At 36.3% G+C, this 21,342-nt stretch overlaps 1 protein-coding gene across 1 annotated transcript in view; it reads left to right on the top strand.

Annotated features, from left to right (window-relative positions):
• The window catches only part of LOC142340863 (four and a half LIM domains protein 1-like), a 41,918-nt gene that overhangs the window by 2,617 nt on the left and 17,959 nt on the right, over positions 1–21,342 (top strand). Inside the window, exons 2-3 of the mRNA XM_075391613.1 lie at positions 1,388–1,670; positions 2,856–3,127. Of these exons, the coding sequence (XP_075247728.1) occupies positions 1,388–1,670; positions 2,856–3,127 (555 nt within the window). The remainder of the gene's footprint in view (positions 1–1,387; positions 1,671–2,855; positions 3,128–21,342) is intronic.

Genomic DNA, 21,342 nt, shown 5'->3' with positions numbered 1-21,342 from the left:
CTGACCTTATAAATTGCAAACAGCATCCCGGGTCGGGTGATGCCGCACTGGTGAATCTAAGGATTCATGAGTACTTCTAACAAGTGTTGAGCATGTACAAACAAAGAGCCAATTCATTTATGAATATTTTCAAAGGATTATATGTCTTAAATCTGGGTCCGGTGACCACGCAATGACCCAAAGGGTACATAAAATACAAAGTCAATATTACATTTGACGAACTCTGCAACATTCGGGAAGAAAGATACACAAAAATTTTAAAAGAAATGATAAAATAAAAATGAACCGAGAGAAAACTCAATCAATGACCAGCTTGAAAAAATATTGTAAAGCATTATTTCGTACCAAACTAAGGCGAAATCCAAATTTTTGTAGGAAACCTGCAAGACAATACTGAACCAATCAAAGTGGCACATTTAGATAGTATCCGTCGTAAAAAAGCTTTAAAACCATATATACTTAGACTTGTTTTGGTTAAGTGCTTAAGATATCAGAGCCATTGAGCATTCACAGACTAGGCTTAATTTTCAAAGGGTAACAAACGCTTGACCAGTTGTCATCTAGAAGAGCGCAGAAATAACGTTCACGTTCACAGTGGGCCTAAAAGTTTGCTACGATTATACTGTAACTCATATGAGCCGGTTATCAAGATAAAAATATCTTTCAGACGAAAAGTAATGATCGAGCATGGAGTATGGGGTCAGCTATTGAGGTTTGAGGTCTAAAATTGTAAATAAATTCTGAAGTATTGAACCAATCAAAACAGGACATAATTAACCGGATCAGTTGTAAAATGAGCTTTAGAACCATATATACAACCTGCTATGGCTAAGTACTTAATAAATCAAAGCCAACGTGCATTCACCCACTTTCTTTCGACTCAAGTGCTCGATCGTCGTTTTTCCCCGACTTCAACATCAAAAACTACAACAGGCAATGCAAAATATGTCCCAGACGTTCCTGGCATGCGTTGGGTAGCCATTTTGCTAATTAAGTGCTAAGTTCATGATGTCTTATCGTCAGTGTTCAGATTTTTTTTTTGACACCTCTACTAATCTAATATGGCGAGGTCTCAATTAGAAATATTAAAAGATGCTATTCATTACACTTTAAGTGTACATTAGACTTCTGCCTTTTTGACGTATCGAGTTGATAATGGATTGAAACAATGCCAAAGACAGAGTGAAACCATTAAAAATGAGTGTCAAAATACAGTAGTCTGAAGAAGTTAGATTATAGTTGCACATGATAAAAGTCTCCAGTAACTCAGATATCCAATATATCAACTGTCTGATAACTCTCCAATATCACCAAGTAGACACATACTAAAGGATACGGATATAAAACTCAAGTACGTCTGTAAATAAATGAATGTGAATAAATTCAGGATATCTATGGGGTGGCAGTTCACGAGGACACACTATCATTCCACGAGGACTGTTTCCTCTGCGAGTACAGGAGCCACGCGGCTAACAAGGGAGGAACAGGTAGAAGACACAGAGTCACAGAGCGCATCTGCGGGGCTAAGTTGGGTGGACAGCCGTACTACTTTGTAAATAAAGGGGGAGGAGGAGGAGGACCGGTGGGAGTGGGTGGGGTGCGGTGTTGTCAAGAGTGCTACAAGCGAGAAATTGCAGCCACCTGTCAGAAATGCGCAAAGAAGATAATCGGTAAGATTTTGCCCAAAAATGTTGTTGGCTATAAAATAAAATCGGTTGGATCTATAGATCCGAGCGGATACTTTTACTTTTCGGACACTTTTAGCTAAAAAACAACCACTTTCGAGCAAAAAGCCGTTAAATGACAAAAATTAAAGAGGTCTTCAGCTTTATGGAAACTGTGGGATACCCAATCAAATTTTTACTCATTGATTGTTAACTTTACTATGAGTATTTGGGATGATTAAATTACCATCTAAACTTACAGCCATTCTTATTTTAAAGTTTATTTTGTTCTAAACGTCATTTTTAGAGGAGCATTAGAACACGGATTTACAACTTGCAAGATTCCTGCAAGAAACTTGAAGTTTTGAAGTCTCGCTAGAATCTTTATTAAGTGGCGCCAATTTCAGAAAAAGCAAATTTCATTAAATTTGACGTTTTGCGGAAACGAATGACATAATTAGTCAGCATTTTACATTGTGCATAACCATTTTCCACGATGGAATATAGTTACTGAAAACGTCGGAATAAATTACTTATATCTTATTAAAAGGCTTACATTTTGTAAGCTCTAAACGCGAACTTGAATCTCCACCGTGTCGATAGCACAGCTGTTTCAGGTAATATTTTCTGATGTAGTATGCATTCCCAGTTCGAAGTCTGCAGACCAAAATGACTTGATTAGATCATTTTCGAGTGCATACCTGTTTATCGTGCGCTTCAATTACATGATCAGGAAAAGTTTTGGAGAGCACGAAAGTTTGGAAATAGTCCGAAAGAGGTCACTTAGAGCTGGTATGCTGTGATCAGAGGCGTTTTCGAATGCACAATAGTCTGTTCAGTTGTTTATGCACGGATCCGTGCATAAACAACTGAACAGACTATTGTGCATTCGAAAACGCCTCTGATCACAGCATACCAGCTCTAAGTGACCTCTTTCGGACTATTTCCAAACTTTCGTGCTCTCCAAAACTTTTCCTGATCATGTAATTGAAGCGCACGATAAACAGGTATGCACTCGAAAATGATCTAATCAAGTCATTTTGGTCTGCAGACTTCGAACTGGGAATGCATACTACATCAGAAAATATTACCTGAAACAGCTGTGCTACTCATTACAGTTTTTAAGCAACTTTGGCAAAAATTCAGGGTATCAGAAATGAGATTTTTTACTCATTTTTTTACCACTTGCAGGTTGCAAAAGAGTGGAAATTCCGACGCCATCCTCCTCAACAATCGGCAGCAAAATGACTTCACGCGTGTTCTTTCACGAAGAATGCTTCACATGTGTAGACTGCAGTGTACAAATGGGCTCCTCAGGCTCAGAATTTACACAAATACCTTCAGTCAACTCCTCCTTTGGAGACTACAACCAATCAGAGCAACAGACATATGAACGGGATTACATTTGCAAGGGATGTTTCTTCACAAGATATCCCCATCGGTTGTGCTACCAATGTGACCAAGTACGTTTAAATTTTTTGGCCAACTTCTTGATTCTGTTATTTGATTAATATGTCCAAAAATACAAAATCTTTTCTTTCCAAATGAAGTCCTAGAATTCTGACGGAGCAAACTTAATTTTAGTAAAAGGCAGTGTTGCAACAATTCTCAAAAGTGAGGAATAAAAATTAAAATAAAGTGGTCTCCTCAAGGAAATTGGGTATTTCCGCATCATAGCCACCCGTCTCGAACTATAGCCCCAAATAGCCTGTTGCTATTTTGAGGTAGTTTGAAAAAGGGGAATATATGTTCTAATCGTAGGTTTATAATGGTAAACCTCTAGCATATAGTCGTAAAAAACACATATAGTCGTTAATTTCCTAGAGTGTATACACAAAATAAAACTATAAGCAAAAAATGGTTACTTCTAAGTAATTAACTAAAGTTTCTTTTATGAACTTAAAATCACACCAAGATAAATTCGTAGATAACGCGTGAAAATCAAAATTCGATCTAAATAGACCCTGTTGATGAATAAATTTAAAATCGTGCATAATTCTTCCATTTTGCTTACAAGATTCTTGCAAGAATTGAATCAATCTTGCAAGATTCTTGCAAGATTTTGAATTCATCGTGCAAGATTCTGGCAAGATTTTGGATCCAAACTTATTTTTTTATTACCTGGCTCCAGGAGGGGACTGGTCGAGCTGAAATATGAAGGATAAAAATTAAATAGTTGATACTGTGTCGGAGTATCAACTATTTAATTCCAGTTAAAAAAGCGAAATTAAATAGTCTCAAATCCAGTTAAGAAACCGGATTGGAGATTTTTCCAGTATGTTCTGTTTTCTTTACCCTCCTCCTTTTTTCCTGGCTGTGGACAGGCAGTGGCAGAACAATCGTGTGCTCAAAAGAAACTAAACTTGATTCATTATGGGAAAGGCGTCGTTGAAATTTTCCAGTCGTACTGTCCAGAATCCGTTTATTCGTGGCAAAATAACCGCATGTATGTTTACTGCCTCGTAGCTAAAAAATTTCTTTGGAAATTTAGTAGAAAGAGTTCATGTCCTGAAGGAACAACTTTTGTCCCGCAGACATTTCAGTTAAAATACAATTTAAGTTGACAACAGACATCACTGAATTAATGCTCTCAAACTACTTTGACAACAGATGCTCTCAAACTAAGTTTGTAGTAATTATATTCGCCTTCAAAAACAGGATAAACAAGTAGCATTAAAAGGCTGAGCAGTTAGAGCCTCACGCGTTACTATTCTCTAAAAATGCCATTCACTGAAACTGTTTTGAGGCGGCAATTTGTGAATGGAAGTTCTGTGAATGGCAGTTCTCGTATTTGAGAGTTCGGCACCCCTTCAGTCACCCCCTCACCCCAACAATCCCCTTTCAACATTCTTCCTTTTCACCCACTCTCGTCCAGCTCTCCCATTCTTACCCCTCACTTTACCCCAACGCCGCTCAACCCCATCCGTAATGCTAGCTTCCCTAATCCCCAGCAGGCACCTAACAAAGCCAACCACTCGCCGGTCATTTGGGAGCAATTCGCCCAACGTTAGTTCGTTATATCTGTAGTTTGTGGTTCTTAAAAAAAAATTCAAGAACAAAATCGAACTTGGCGAGGTTGTCCAAAGTCATCAAGAAATGAGGGTACAGTCGGTTCCTAATCCAAAATTACAAATGTGTTTTACTCTGCAGAAACAAATTTATAGGTAAAATTTTGTAGGGTAAATACCCTAACAAAATCCAGTTTCTTCTGTTAACAGATGCTTTTAGTGGTAAATTCAGTTGTTTTTTCAAGTGAAAGAAATAATATTTGTTTCAATTGATAGAGAAGAAGAGCGAAATTGTATGTTTTACTAAAAAAGTGCGGTTAGGAATAGATTCCAATGGTTTTTGTTGTTGGAACCTCGAAAAAGTATATTGCTTCAAATTGCTTAAGCCACTTTATAAAAACATTACACTTCATTTTGGGCTTCAAAGGAATGAAAATTGGGGCACTTATGTATTTAAACTGAGATTTTACAGCCTTGCTAATATTTTTAGTTCTATTTTTGTTGAGTTTATAGCTGAGTTTATAGTTGTTGAGTTTATAGCAAAGCGTTCTTCAAGCATCAAAGCGTTCTTCAAAACGGTCGTTTATTACGTCACCAACGCAAACTTCTCTATTGAAGATTAGTCCCTATCTTTAAACGTATCTTTGAATGTTCAACAAGCTTTAAGCAACGCTTTCCTACATCTGAAAACGGACGATACTATAAAACTTAAGAAGCTATGGCTCTTCTTGACGAAAAAGCTTTCCTGGGCTTAAATAAACAAGACATGTACAAAATATATATTGATATTTCCAAAAAATTACAAGAAAAGGACACGTTTATCGAAAAAGTTATCACTCAGCTGCGGAAAAATTACTGGACAACAAGGTGGTAAGTGGTTAAGACAATAGGGAACATGCTATGGTCGAAGTAGCTATCCAAACAGACAACAGTGAACAAGTAAGAGATTTCCAAAAATTTCAATTAAGGATGTTAACGAAAATTTAGTGATTGGGAGCAGCATTATTGGAAAACTAGAGCGAGATACAACAATACCTGCTGATATTGGGGTGCATGTTTATCGGGGGTCAACAACAAATGAAAAATTGAGAGTACTGAAGGATTACGAGGCAAAAAAATTGAAAACTTTGTCTTACAAGACGGAACCAATAACGTGCTGAAACATACGTCTAAATCTGCTGAAGTAAATTTTGAACAATTCAAACAACTGGTTAATCTTTGCGTTGAAAAATTCACACCAGAAACATTTGTACTCTGTGAAATACCACCTTTAAAGGATCTTGAACATAACACTCAGAAAAACAATATTATAAATAAATTTAATTCATTACTTCATGATAACTATGACAACGTTGATCGGTTTAAAATTTTGCCCCTAAACGATTATGTTAAAAGCGCTGCAATGAAAACTGGTGACTCAACGAGCTATAATTATTTGTTCTATGACAATGTTCATTTCAATTATCAGCATGGCGTTCCATTATTGAAAAACTGGCTACTTTCTCACTTGTTGCTATCATCCAATGGTCGAATTGCTCAGTCCTATAGAGCTCCTCAATCATGAGCCAGCCACTGATAATACGCACGCGAGGCAACCATTGAAACTTGTAAGAGCTCAATTTAACAGACAAAACAGGTACCAACCTTTCCAAAGAGCAGTAAAATACTCTCATAATAATCCTTACAATAATCAGCTGCCCTATCGCGCTAACTCTTATGCTTATAAATTCAATGGTTGTAACAAAAGTTATGGCTTTTAGTGTAAAGTATCTGATCGGTTTCTGATGTAGGTATCCGCACAATTTTGTATTTTTAAATGCTTTCCTTCTTTGTCTTAGCTCGACCAAAAATTTTTTTTCTTTTGTTTCTTATTGTTGTCCTCAAGATTTCCCGCGACAGCAATAAGAACAGAGGAACACGGGTACAATTCATAAATGCTAAGCTTAAAAAATGTATTGGCATTGAAAAAAAGATTTCCAATAGAAGTGCTTACTCTTTTAGTAATAAACTGCAACATACTGTACGCATTCTTCATCCTAATCTTACTGATCAGCTGTGGCGACATAGAGTTGAATCCCAGCCCAATTGTGTCGTTTGCAGAGGCTAAAACAAAATGCAATGCGGACAAAAAACCTTAAAATTTTCCAGGTTAACTGTCGAAGCATTGTAAACAAAAGACGGGCATTAAATGAAATTGTTGGAGAACTGCCAGAGAACACTATTTTTTGTTTTACAGAGACATGGCTCACTAGCAACGATCATGATGACTTTTATAACCCTAAGAAAGACCAGTATGTGTGTTTTAGATTTGACCGAGCGAAAGTGGGCATTTCAAAAAAGGGCGGAGGTGTAATGCTGCTTATACCAAAAGTCTTTTCCCCAAAATTGAGAAAGGATCTAAATAAGTTCTCAATTCACCTTGAAAGTATATGGGCAGAAATAAAAGTAAACAACCGGAAAACTCAAATCACAATCTTACTTAATGTCACATATTCTCCCAACAGAAACAAAACGGACATCTTTCTCGAACAATTGGCTACAAACATTGATAATGCAATAGTCAAAGGTCATAATATAATACTCACGGGTGATTACAACATTAATTATCTGAACTCAAGGGAAAAGGAGAAGTTAGACTCAATTTTATTACTATACCATAGAGAAATACAAAACAAAACTGAGGCAACTCGTCTTTGCAAGGCGGGCAAGACTGCAACGTTAATCGATTACTTTATTTCCGATATTTACGTCAAAAAATCCATTGTGTGCGACACTCCAATTCTATCTGATCATTTTGCCCTGTGTACTATACTGAACGAAGAAACAAACCCATTAAAACTGGTAGAGAAGAAAAAAATCTATGACCGAAATATATATAACAAAGAAAAATTCCTTGATGATTTGAAAAAAGCAAACTGGTCTGTCATATACCAACAAAATAATGCAAATGAAATGCTTAAATCTTTCACCAAAATTTTCACTAGAGTACTGCAAAAACACGCGCCGCTAAAAAATGTTTTCATCAGAAACGACAAAATATGCTTTGCTCGTTCACAAACTTGGTTGAAAGAGAAAAACAAAGAATTACAAAAAGAGTGTGACTCTAGTTTAAAATAAAAAAATTTCCAAACCTTCTCCGAATTGAAACAGAAATTGTTCTGCTCATCTAACAGTGTTCTCAATAAATTCTATCAGTCATTAGTTATGTCATCTAATAACAGCAGAAAACGTTGGAACCTTATAAATGAAATAAGAAACTCAACTAGAACAAGAAGCCATATCTACAGCCATAATTACAGACCTATATCAATAACACCCTGCATTTCAAAAGTTATTGAAATCTTAATCAAAGAGCAACTGACAGAGTTCTTACAAAAAAAACAAACTACTAAGTTGCTCTCAATACGGATTAAGGAAGAAACATTCTACAACTGACGCTCTCGTTTACACCACTGAATTTATAAGACATAAAACAGATCAAAACAAAATTGTAGCTGCTGCCTTTCTAGACCTTTCAAAAGCATTTGACTCAATAAACCATGTTATCCTTTTAAAAAAGCTAGGAAGATTAGGTGTTGACTCTAAAACCATAAAACTAATAGAAAGTTTCATCTCGGAGAGAAAACAAAGAGTTCTGATTAGTAACGTAAATCCAGATGAGATTACTCTAGAACGTGGTGTGCCTCAGGGGACAGTGCTTGGTCCTCTATTGTTAAATATTTATATTGACGATCTGCGAGATCAAATTGATAAAAACTGCGAGGTGGTACAGTATGCAGATGATACATTACTCCTTGCTTCCGCTCCTATACAACGAGAGTGCAAAACAATTATAGAAAAAAATGTAATTTTGCTGACCAAGTATTTCACAAGTCTAAAACTACAACTGAATCAATCAAAAACTGAATTCATACTATTCAGCCGCAACAGAAATTTCAGCGAATTGTGAATCAATAAAAATCGGGAACGAAATTATTACAGAGTCCAAAAGCGTCAAGTATCTTGGGGTACATATTGACAAAAATCTCAGTTTCCAAGACGAAGTGAAGCATCTTTTAAAGAAAATGGCGGGTGGAATTCAAACAATTTATACACTCCGTAATCGGATACCAACGTTTCTAATGAAAACGGTTCTGAACGCATTTGTTATCAGCCATCTACACTATTCATTACTGTTAATTCAACCAATAGACAAAAATTTGCTCATATCGCTTCAAAAGCAACTAAATTGGGCCATTCGTGCTTGTTACTCTAGAAATAGAATGGACTCAACAAAAGATCTCAAGATAAAGCACTCTATTCTCCCTGTTGAATATTTAATCAAATTGAAAAGAACCACTTATATGTGGAAACTGAGAAACTGTCCTTTACCCGCGTTTAATCCTTTAGATGTCACAACCTTGCCCACTTGGTGCATCAGACAAAACCTTAGAAGCTGTGACATATTTTTTGACTCTATATGTCACACTCAAAAATTAGAACGTTCAGAACGTTCAATTATAAAAACTGCATCAAAGGATCGGAATTCACTTCCTAAAGAATTAAGGAGTTTGGAAACGAAAAAAACTTTCCAAAAGAATTGAAAAAGTTTTATATTAAATCTTTTTTTGATAATAAACAATATACAACTTATGGGTCGGTTAGTTGGAAATCTATCAGGTTTAAAAAAGTTTACTAAACCATGACTCAAGAATCAACACTAACTGGTCGAGCTAAGAATTAATTAATTTTTATTTAATTACACTTATGTACTGAAATAAATAACCACACTCCAGGCAGTATTATAACAATTGTTAGACCCTCTGTTACTTGTTATGACTGTTATGGTTAATAAAGTGTTCTTTTTTGAATATATAATCAACAAGACTTTTGGTACCAATTTGAAGCTGCTTTTCACGTTGAAATTTCTTGTGCGACTCTTCTTTGGAACCCCGGGCCGAGGTGTCCACCCCTAATACACCGTTATTAAGCGAGATTAGGGTGTAAAGCGTTTTCCACTCTTAAATAGCAGGGAAAAGAGTGTAAGAGTGTAATTTTTAGAAAATTACACTCTTTTTACACTCTTTACACTCTTCATTCCACTCTTTTTACACTCTTAAAAATTACACTCTTTTGTTCAATTTTTAGTGGGGAAAAGAGTGAAAAGTGTAATTTTGAAGTGATTACACTCTTAGAAATACACCGCTATTTTTAATAAATTACACTCTTAGAAATACACTACAATTACACTGTTTTGTCCACTTATTTCCTTCTTTTCAACGGGTGTAAATCTTATCCAGGCTCCGCACGGAAAAAAATTACAGAAATTTGTGCTGCAAAAATAAAAATTTGATCTACGTCTTCAACCCAGAATGAAGAGGAGGAGGATACAGATGACAATGAAGCCTTTTTTTGTTAGTTTTTTTGGTTTGGCTTATTTTTGTTCTTCTTTCTGCAGTAGAAGAGACTTTTGCAGGTTAATGGCATGTAGTTAGAACGGCTCTGTCAGTTGTTAGCCCATTTTGTTCCCGTGATAACGTACCCAATGAATTTGTGTAGAAGTAAATGCTCATATTTTGATTTTTTCACAAAATTTTAATGAACCGTCGAATTTGATGAAGAAAAGGTCGAACTTCATGAAAAACGTCTGTTAATAACTTTTTGAGGAAGACGATTTAGAAAGTCTATAATAGCTCATTTTGTTGCCGTGTTAACGTACTCTATGAGTTTGTGTAGAAGTAAATGCCAATATTTTGGTTTGTTCACAAAATTTTAAAGAACCGTCGAATTAGGTGAAGAAAAAGTCGAACTTCATGAAAAACGTCTGTTAATTACTTTTTGAAGAAGACGAGTTTGAAAGTCTATGTTAGCTTTTAGCCCATTTTGTTGCCGTGATAACGTACAATATCAATTTGTGTAGAATTAAATGCCCACATGTTGATTTGTTCACAAAATATTAATTAATCATCGAATTAGTTGGAGAAAATGTCGAACTTCATGAAAAACGTCTTCGAATAACGTTTTGAAAAAGACGAATTAGAAGATCTATGTTAGCCCATTTTGTTGCACTGGTAACGTACTTCTTGAGTTTGTGTACAAGCAGTTGCCTAAATTTTGATTTGTTCACAAAATTTTAATGAACCGTATAATTAACTGAAGAGATAGTCGAACTTCATGAAAAACGTCTGTTAAAAACTTGTTTAGGAAAACGAGTTAGAAGGTCTATGTTAGACTTTTTTGTTGCCGTGATAACGTATTTTATGAGTTTGTGTAGAAGTAATTGCCCATATTTTGATTTGTTCACAAAATTTGAATGAACCGTCTAATTAGGTGAAGAAATAGTCGAACTTCATGAAAAACGTCTGTTAATAACTTTTTGAAGAAGACGAGTAAGAACGTCTCTGTCAGTTATTAGCCCATTTTGTTCCCGTGATAACGTATCCAATGAATTTATGTAGAAGTAAATGCTCATATTTTGATTTGTTCACAAAATTTTAATGAACCGTCGAATTTGGTGAAGAAAATGTCGAACTTCATGAAAAACGTCTGTTAATAACTTTTTGAGGAAGACGATTTAGAAAGTCTATAATAGCTCATTTTGTTGCCGTGTTAACGTACTTTATGAGTTTGTGTGGAACTAAATGCCAATATTTTGATTTGTTCACAAAATTTTAAAGAACCGTCGAATAAGGTGAAGAAGAAGTCGAACTTCATGAAAAACGTCTGTTAATAACTTTTTGAAGAGGACGATTTAGAAAGTCTATAATAGCTCATTTTGTTGCCGTGTTAACGTACTTTTTGAGTTTGTGTAGAAGTAAATGCCAATATTTTGATTTGTTCACAAAATTTTAAAGAACCGTCGAATTAGGTGAAGAAAAGGTCGAACTTCATGAAAAACGTCTGTTAATAACTTTTTGAGGAAGACGATTTAGAAAGTCTATAATAGCTCATTTTATTGCCGTGTTAACATACTTTATGAGTTTGTGTAGAAGTAAATGCCAATATTTTGATTTGTTCACAAAATTTTAAAGAACCGTCGAATTAGGTGAAGAAAAAGTCGAACTTCATTAAAACCGTCTGTTATTAACTTTTTGAGGAAGACGATTTAGAAAGTCTATAATAGCTCATTTTGTTGCCGTGTTAACGTGCTCTATGAGTTTGTGTAGAAGTAAGTGCCAATATTTTGATTTGTTCACAAAATTTTAAAGAACCGTCGAATTAGGTGAAGAAAATGTCGAACTTCATGAAAAACGTCTGTTAATAACTTTTTGAGGAAGACGATTTAGAAAGTCTATAATAGCTCATTTTGTTGCCCTGTTAACGTACTTTATGAGTTTGTGTAGAACTAAATGCCAATATTTTAATTTGTTCACAAAATTTTAAAGAACCGTCGAATAAGGTGAAGAAGAAGTCGAACTTCATGAAAAACGTCTGTTAATAACTTTTTGAAGAGGACGATTTAGAAAGTCTATAATAGCTCATTTTATTGCCGTGTTCACATACTTTATGAGTTTGTGTAGAACTAAATGCCAATATTTTGATTTTTTCACAAAATTTTAAAGAACCGTCGAATTTGGTGAAGAAAATGTCGAACTTCATTAAAAACGTCTGTTAATAACTTTTTGAGGAAGACGATTTAGAAAGTCTATAGTAGCTCATTTTGTTGCCCTGTTAACGTACTTTATGAGTTTGTGTAGAACTAAATGCCAATATTTTGATTTGTTCACAAAATTTTAAAGAACCGTCGAATAAGGTGAAGAAAAAGTCGAACTTCATGAAAAACGTCTGTTAATAACTTTTTGAAGAAGACGATTTAGAAGGTCTATAATAGCTCATTTTGTTGCCCTGTTAGTGTACTTTCAGAATATATATAGATCTTTTTTCCACTTTGTTTATTTGATTTCAAAATTTTCAATAATTAGCGATTTAGGGGCCAAAAATTTGACAATTTTGAGTTACCTTGACTAAATTTCCCACTTTGTCAAGACAAAACATACAAGTTTTTGGTATCATCGTAAACTAGATTTCACGCTTCCAACAACCATGTTATTATCTTTTTAAAGTATTGCCAAACAAGAGAATGCGAGAGCAATGTAGAGACCGAAATCAGGGTCGATTTTCGCAAAATTTTCGAATTTTCAAAGTTGTTTAGTTTAATAACTTTTTTGTTACCCGACGTATTTGAAAGTATATTATATCATTTTCTTGCCCATTTAATCCTCTTTACGAATGTATATTGGTTGAAAAGCTTCGGTTTAATTTCATTGCCTTATTTTCCAATTTTCCAAACTTTGCTGAAAAAAGGCAAAATTTAGCCAAATTGTCAAAAATTGAGTTTTTCTTCCTTTACTTTTTTAACTTTTTTTAACGCCAGGTTGATGCCCCAGTTCATGCTGATTCCAAAACATATTCATTTTTTAAATTTGGTTCAGTAGTTTTCGAGATATAAGCCTTTTTCGGACGCATACCAGGCCCATGGGTCCCATAACCTCCAGCCCCCCCCCAACTGCAAACCTTTTTTTAAATGTGTTCCCGTTCGATTTTTGAAATCCCGTTTACTTAGTTAGATTCTATATGAATCCAGCTTTCCAATGATATACTTTTTAAATTTCAAGTTTTGAAATGCTCAATTCATAGTTGTTCACCATAAAGCAGGGTATGAAAATTTCGTTTGGTGTGTTGCCTCACAGGTAACGTGACATGCTAATTGTGAGTCAACACTGGTGGAGACGGCATCACCTGCATCCGCTCACTGAACTGCCATGAATAGAGCATTTGAAATTGCGCAATGTATACGAAAGTTCCAAAAGCTCAGACAGTAAGCCGGAATTAATTTCATTAGTTCCAATAGGTCGTTGTACGATTTCGGACACAGGGTCGCGATGGCGTGTTGCGATACATGGCGTGTTGGACGGATGTGTTGCGATGGCGGCACAGGGTCGCGATGGCGGCACGGTCGCGATGGCGGCACAGGGTCGCGATGGCGGCACAGGGGCCTGGCGCGGCCCATCGCTCCGTTTCGATGGGACCCATACAAAAGTTATATCGTTGGAAAGATCTCGTCAAGGCGAACTCGATAGGCTATATGCCAGTACCCAATACGCGCTTAATACTATATCTGTACTATTATACTATTGGTGGTTTGCTGCTGCTGTGTTATTGAGCTTTGTAAATATTTGTTTCGCTTTCAGTTGAAATGGATCGCAGTCGACTGGGTAACCTCCATGGGAACAACAACTCAGCCCCGCCTAAGAAAAGGCTAAAACCGCTGTTTGCTAACCATCAACAGCACGGACGGCTTGTGAAGGACAACATCGACGGCACCACAACTGAATTTATTTATAATAATTTCGTTGATGAAGAAGAGGTCCATACCGCGATAGTCGGCGATTCTATCTTCGACAGCATATGTGTTCAGAACTGTGTTGCCTATTCCTTATCGGTGGGAAAGTTAATCAGTTTTTTGTGTTGCTGGATACCTTGGCCGTCTACAGAAATGTTATCCTGGCTGTAGGTGGTAACAATCTGGCTGCGCGCAATGGACCGGGCGAAGATCCAACTGATGTATTGGAGAAAATACGGGCCTTATACAGTGCCATCAGAAATTTGGCGAACCGTCCAAGAGTGATCGTGTGCACTGTACTGAAGCGAAACTGCACTCACTTTAACATCCAACGTTTCAACGCGCAACTAAGCCAGTCAAACTTGCCTTTTTTCAAGCTGCACAAAGAAGTGCACAAAGCGAGGTCTTTTTTACCTGACGGCGTCCATCTAAACGAGAAGGGAAGAAAGGAGCTTGCTTGCGCAATCAACAAAGCCGTGCGAGAAAATCAATTGAATTAGCTTAAATTTGATTGCTTTCTTTGACTACTTGTACCTTTGTTTTTTTATTACTTTGATTTATTTGTACTATTGCAATTTGATTGCTTTCTTTGACTATTTGTACTTGCACTATTGCAATTTGATTCAATTTACATTTGACCGATTTTGACAAAAAAATTGATTACATTAGTAGTAGTAGGTGCTAGGTGTATTAGGCGACACACAAGTTAGAAGACACGCCAATAAGCTGGCAGCTTTCATCAAGACGACGTGAAAATGACCAAAATCGGAACTGTATAATTAAAGTTGTGTTATTAGAAGCGTCGACTTAATTACGTTCGGCCGTCATAATTTGTTCGGTTGTGATAGATTCATATCAAGTCCCACGAGCCACGGAGGCATGGCTATGTTAGCTAGCAGTAATAGCCGATTAATGTTTGTTTCACAACTAAAGAGTGCTACATTTACCGCTTAATGCGCGGGTAATTATCGTGAATTGCGGTGTTCGAGTTGTTATATTTGCTCAAGTGTCGGCTAAAAGGTGTGTCGTCTAATTTGTATGTCGGCCAATTGACCGGCCACGGTAGTAGTAATAGTAGTAGTAGAAAATTAAAATTGACGAACGTTAGCGGGTGTTTCTGCCCGCTTCGAATTTCCACTAAGCGGATTTTTTCCGCTTCGACCTTTATTGTAAAATTTCAATAAAATTAAAATTTACGAACGTTAGCGGGTGTTTCTGCCCGCTTCGAATTTCCGCTAGGCGGATCTTCCGCTTCGACCGTTATTGTAAAATTTCAATAAAATTAAAATTGACGAACGTTAGCGGGTGTTTCTGCCCGCTTCGAATTTCGACTAAGCGGATCTTTTCCGCTTCGACCGTTATTGTAAAATTTCAATAAAGTTGAAATTGACAAACGTTAGCGGTTGTTTCTGCCCGCTTCGAATTTCCACTGAGCGGATCTTTTCCGCTTCGACCGTTATTGTAAAATTTCAAAATTAAAATTGACGAACGTTAGCGGGTGTTTCTGCCCGCTTCGAATTTCCACTAAGCGGATCTTTTCCGCTTCGACCGTTATTGTAAAATTTCAATAAAATTAAAATTGACGAAAGTTAGCGGGTGTTTCTGTCCGCTTCCAATTTTTAGACCTATAACTTAAGATGAAGTAGAAATTAGCAGTTATAATTAGTTGAAATTAGAATACCCATAACTTCTTGAAGATTGATGGCGATGGTGGATTTAGGCGTGAATGTACTGCGGTAGGACACGAGGTGAAAGTTTTTTTGAGCTGTCATCTTTTATTACATGTTGTGCTTTTTAAGAAACCTTTTAGAAATTTTTATAATTTTTTTTCTATTCGATATAAACTTTTTTGGAACTCAAAAATGTTTTCAGTTGAACGGCTGATATGCTGCAACAAACAAAAATTGTGTTCAGACAGAATTTTCTGGGTTTGGAAAGTGGTACTGCGATTGAAACCAGGTTTCTTGAAAGTCCTTTGTCTGAAATTGAGCAACTGTGGCAAGAAATAAAACAGCTACGTGAAAAAATAGATGGCTTAAGGCAACGAGTAGAAGACCTAGAAGTTGAGTATATTGAGTTCTCGGAAAGCAATGAGGAGTCCAGCTACACGACAACTGCTTCCATATCAAGTGCTGAAAATATGGAGCCGATGAATGGATTTTATTAATTTTTGTTTCCTCAAAGGTGCAGTGTGAAACTTTCGTAGTGTTACTTTGTTTGACTTTGTTTTTCTTATTCTCAGAGCTTGATCTTTTTGATAATGATAGTCGCAAAGCAATTCATGAAGCAATTCATGAGTTTGATTGAAATTGTTAGTAATTGTGCATGAAGTTGATGTTTTTTGTCTTTTCGCTTTCTTCGTTGGATTGCAATTGACTCTCAATTAAATGAATGTTGACTCGAACGTCTTTGACAATTTTCTCCGTTATTTTTTAAATTTCTGGATTGATCTGTTTTTACTGACCTAACGATTTCAGAAATGCCAATGAAAATCGAGTTTGTTTTCCTGACAGCAGGTTGTCAGTTGTTAAAAATTGGGTTATTTGATGGGCGTTGGCTCAAGAGCTTTCAAATAAATGATCGATTGAAATTAGAGATTGATGGAAAAACTAATCTGTTGATCGATGGTGTTGAAATTGAATGCGTGTTGTTAAAACGCGGGCCTCCTGCGGCAATGCAAGTTGAATTCGAGCGATACCAAGAAATTTATGGGGCTTTCGCACAACAGTTTGAAAACCCAGTAAGTGGTACCCCACCTACAGGTGCAAAGTGGACCCTCAGCCAAAGTGGGACACCGACTACAAGGCTAGCAACTGCAAGTCCAAGGGTTTTGGTTAGAGCTCCTCTTTTTTCTCTCTGTGAAAGAGTTATCGCAATAAATATAAAACATTTGCTGTCTAAGAAGTCAATAAAAGATAAACATTGTAATTTTTTGCGAGAAATTTAAGCAGATAAAATATCATAGCGAGTGACTACTGCAATCGTTAAGCTACGATCCGAAAATTTGGTTGATTCGTTATCAGTTCTTTGGTTTTGTCAGTTAAAAACATTCTTGTTTAGAAATGCGCTAATCATGAAAGATTGCTGGAAGTTCTTAATGAGGACAAAAACTCATCGCAGAGGTTATACAAGCATATGAGAAGACGGTTTTGTCCTGCAACAGAAAGCTGGAGAGCGAGCTCCAGAAATTGAAAACCATTGTAAGATCTTGCCTCAGTAATACAAAAGTTTTTACCAATTTTTTGGTAGAAGTGGTTTCTAGCAAGTTTTTATAAAGTTTGCTCAATTTTTGCGCTCAGACTTTTCTGTCAAGAAATGTTTATTTTGCCAAGTTTTGGATAGATTCCAAACTATCTGTATTTAGAAAGATCTCAAGAAAAATGATGCAGACAATGACACAGAAGAGGCAGGTATAGCTATACCAAGTTTTTATGAGGAAGTTGATTTGGATAATTTCCCAACAACTTCAAATCCGGAAGAACTGGGAAGAAATCTGCGAACAGCATTATGGGGCGAGAAGGGTCTACAGAGGGAAATCATATCCCCAACCCGAGAAAGCGAAGTGCGGAAGCCTGCTTCTCCCAAGAGAACAAAAATCTTTAAAGGTATAATGATCAAAAACTAAGTTGTCAAAAACTGGGTTTCAAGAATAAGTTGTCGGAAGTTCAAACTGATTTTCTCAAATGATTTTTTTCTGTTTTCGTTTTTGAAGTTTTTTGGAACCATTTTTTATGATTGATTTTCCTAAAAAGCTTAGCTTAGGTGTGTTTTCCTCTGCTTAAGGCCTTGTACAGAGACAGTTTCCACCTCGTCTTTGGCCAGATGCGTACAATGAAGCTCGTTTGGCTGCCAACAGAGCTGGCATGGATTCACTTCGATACAAGAAACGAAAATCTGATCCTTTTTGGGTGAATCAAATGAGGGAAAAGGCAGAGGCCAAGAAAAAGCGACAGGGAAAGAAACTCCCCGAGACTTCTCAAAGTTGTGTAGATTTGAGCGAATCTGAGACCGAAAGCAATGAGTTTCCATCCAATAATCAGGAGTAGCAATTGTTGCGAGTGATTTTTGAAATTTGAAAAATTGTAATTGAATCAGACTTTAAACACGGTAAATTTGAGTTCCTATATGTAAGTGTTGTCTTTTGCGGAAGCACGCAAAAGTGTTACAGATGAGAATTTGTGCTACTTTAATTTGTCTTCTTAAAGGTGCTATTTCTCGAATTGGAATTTTTGGATGAAATCAACTCATTTAAGTTGTTGAAAATCAAATCACTTTTTTTTCAAATGATTTAACACAAGAACAATTTTATGCAAGAAATACTAATTGCAGATTCGCAGAAAAAACATAGAAGTAATTTCGCTCTAGCTAGTTTGAAAGTTTTAAGATAGTTAAGAATGAAGAAAATTGAATTGTAATCAAGATTAGGAACCGTTTGTAGTGATTTTAGAATCGGCTGTTTTTCTTTAGTTCTGTTTTGAAATAAATTGTAATTGAGTCAGACGTTTAACACGAGGTTGATTTGGGTTCCTATATCCTATACGTAAGTGTTGTCTTTTGCAGAAGTACGCCTAAGTGTTACAGATGAGAATTTATGCTAGTTGGTTTCAGTTTGTCTTCTTAAAGGTGCTATTTTTTGTATTGGAAATTTTGGATGAAATCAACTCATTTAGGTTGTTGAAAATCAAGTCTTTTTTTTTCAAATAATTTAACACAAGAACAATTTAATGTAAGAAATTCTAATTGCAGATTCGCACACAACATAGAAATAGTTTCGCTCTACTTTGTCTGCAAATTTTTAGATCGTTGAAAATGAAAAAAGACAACTTGAGATCTGAACCAGCGAAAAGCCATAACCTATTCGACTCTGAGGCTGAAAGAGAGGATAGTATAAAGGATAGCATTTTGAGGGACAACTTAGCATGGCTTTTTGTGAAAGACAATTTGATTCTTATTACTTACAGCAGCACCAAGTGGCATAAGAAAATAAAACCCTCAGAAATGTTGAGTTTAATTGAAGGAGAGAGTTACAACCTGCAATTTAAATACCAATCTGTTTCTTGTCGTTTGTTGTCTAAAGGCAATCATAAAAAAGTAGAGGAAGTGATGAAGAGTTTTCAAGCAGAACTAGACGGTGGCAAAAGTCTTTCAGAATTGCGCAAAAAAGTTCTAGCTGCGCCGAAGGCTCCTGTAGTTGATGATGTCAACTTTTTGAGTCGTTCCCGCGCTCCAGTTATGAGCAGCAGAGAAGTCTGCCTAGGACAATCAACTGAGCGGAAGAAATCAAAAAAGGCTAAAGTCGAAAAATTAACGCAGCCAGCCGTTCTCCAGGGCAGCCAGAACAAGAACATGGTAAAAATTAAAGGTTTTCAATAATTTTAATCACAAACCAGATCATATGGTTCCAGTTGTTTCTAAATCAAAATCAGTCGCCAAATTAAAAAAACATTTATGCATACATACATACTTCCATACATAAATACATACATACAAACATACATATATAATAATTTTAATCATCGCAGACGTCAGTGGGTGTTTCTGCTCGCTTCGAGTTTCGAATTTTGGTGTGATTGGAAAATTTGCTCTTTGCGTTTTTAGCAGCCCTCTGATAATCTGAGTTTCTCACAACCTTGCTCCAGTTCTTTACCTGAGATCAGCGCCAACATGGTTTCAAACAGTGGAACCAACAAAGACGATTGCGGCCCCAATTGCTCTTTTTTAAAAGAGTATCTCGATAATCACGTTCTGGAGATGAACGAGTTGATGAAAAGCTTTGAAGAGAAACGAAAGATCGACGACAAGAAGCGCGCAAACCTGTGTGCAAGAATTGACGAGAAAGTTAGATTATTGTTTGCTTAACAATTTGGTATCACTCAGCCTTAATTGCTAGACCTTTTTGGCCTTACCCATGACAACTGGTAGTGACAAGTGGTAGTAGACAAATGAGTTTCTGCAAGAAATAGGCGCAGTTGGTTACATGAAAACTTGTTTCAGACTGCAGAGTTGAAAGAAATTCGCTTTGTTGACCATCACGGCTACCAGAGCATAGACGATCATCCTTCCCGCGGCACATCTATAGTTGCTGTTATACACAACGATGAAGATCTGATGACAATGCATGCCGGATCTGAAGTCGGGAAATTTGCGCGGGCCCTCTTTGAGAAATTGTTGCCAGAAAACGAGCGTGCAGGTGTTATCCTTGAGCCGAGAAGACGTGAAGCTGACGGCCGCAAAGAAGCGCCAAGTGAAATTCTCGAAAAGTTCAGGAGTAGGTTTTTTTAGTAAAACTTATTCGTCAGCTTCACCGTAGGAGTCATCATTGCATAACAGCCTTAAATAGCATGAATTAAGAGATCGATCTTTCCTTGACCTGAAAACCCAAAAACCTAAGTTAATTGATGAGCAAAAAATGACCAGGTTTTTCTGCCTGTTTTAGAAGTTGTAGAGCAAAAGTACCCAGATACACCAAAACTGGCTTTCGAGACTGCAAGAAAAGCTGCCAACCAATACGGCAAGGATTGTCGGAAACGACATTCTAGTTTAGAAGCGAATGAGTAGTTGTTTAGAAGATCATTGTTTGTAATGTGAAGGCCATCTCCTTGTTTATTGTACTGATACGTTGCTTCCTATTTGTAGAAATACAGTTCATTAGAAAATACTCGCCTTTCTGCCTTTACTTCTACTCTAGTGTTTAACCTAATTCCCTGTTTAAATCATTTGATATTATATTGTTTAGTTGATGAGTTTGCCGTTTTCTGAAGCTCGGTTTTCGTGTTGTGATCATAAATTCAAAGTTTACTTGATAGTTTTTCATACATACAAATTTAATTTTGTACTTACTTAAATACATACATACATTCAAAAATTTAATAATGTTGAAATACGCAATAAACGTTAGCGGGTGTTTCTGCCCGCTTCGACCGCGGATTTAAAACTTTAAAATTGAAATTCCGGGACTTTAGCGGGTGTTTCTGCACGCTTCGAAGTTTTATTACTTGTTCTGCTTTTAACTTTGTTACTTGTTTAAGTTAATTTTAATAATACTTAAAAACTTTAATAATGTTGAAGTACGCAATACACGTTAGCGGGTGTTTCTGCCCGCTTCGACCGCGGATTTAAAACTTTAAATTTGAAATTCCGGGACTTTAGCGGGTGTTTCTGCACGCTTCGAAGTTTTATTACTTGTTCTGATTTTAACTTTGTTACTTGTTTAAGTTAATTTTAATAATACTTAAAAACTTTAATAATGTTTAAGTACGCAATACACGTTAGCGGGTGTTTCTGCCCGCTTCGACCGCGGATTTAAAACTTTAAATTTGAAATTCGGGAACGTTAGCGGATGTTTCTG

This window comes from Convolutriloba macropyga, chromosome 1 (assembly GCF_964194025.1).
Source record: "Convolutriloba macropyga chromosome 1, txConMacr16.3, whole genome shotgun sequence".
NCBI classification, from domain to species: domain Eukaryota; kingdom Metazoa; phylum Xenacoelomorpha; order Acoela; family Convolutidae; genus Convolutriloba; species Convolutriloba macropyga.
Note: the sequence above shows the minus strand (reverse complement) of the source record. Positions and strands in the feature narration are given on the sequence as shown.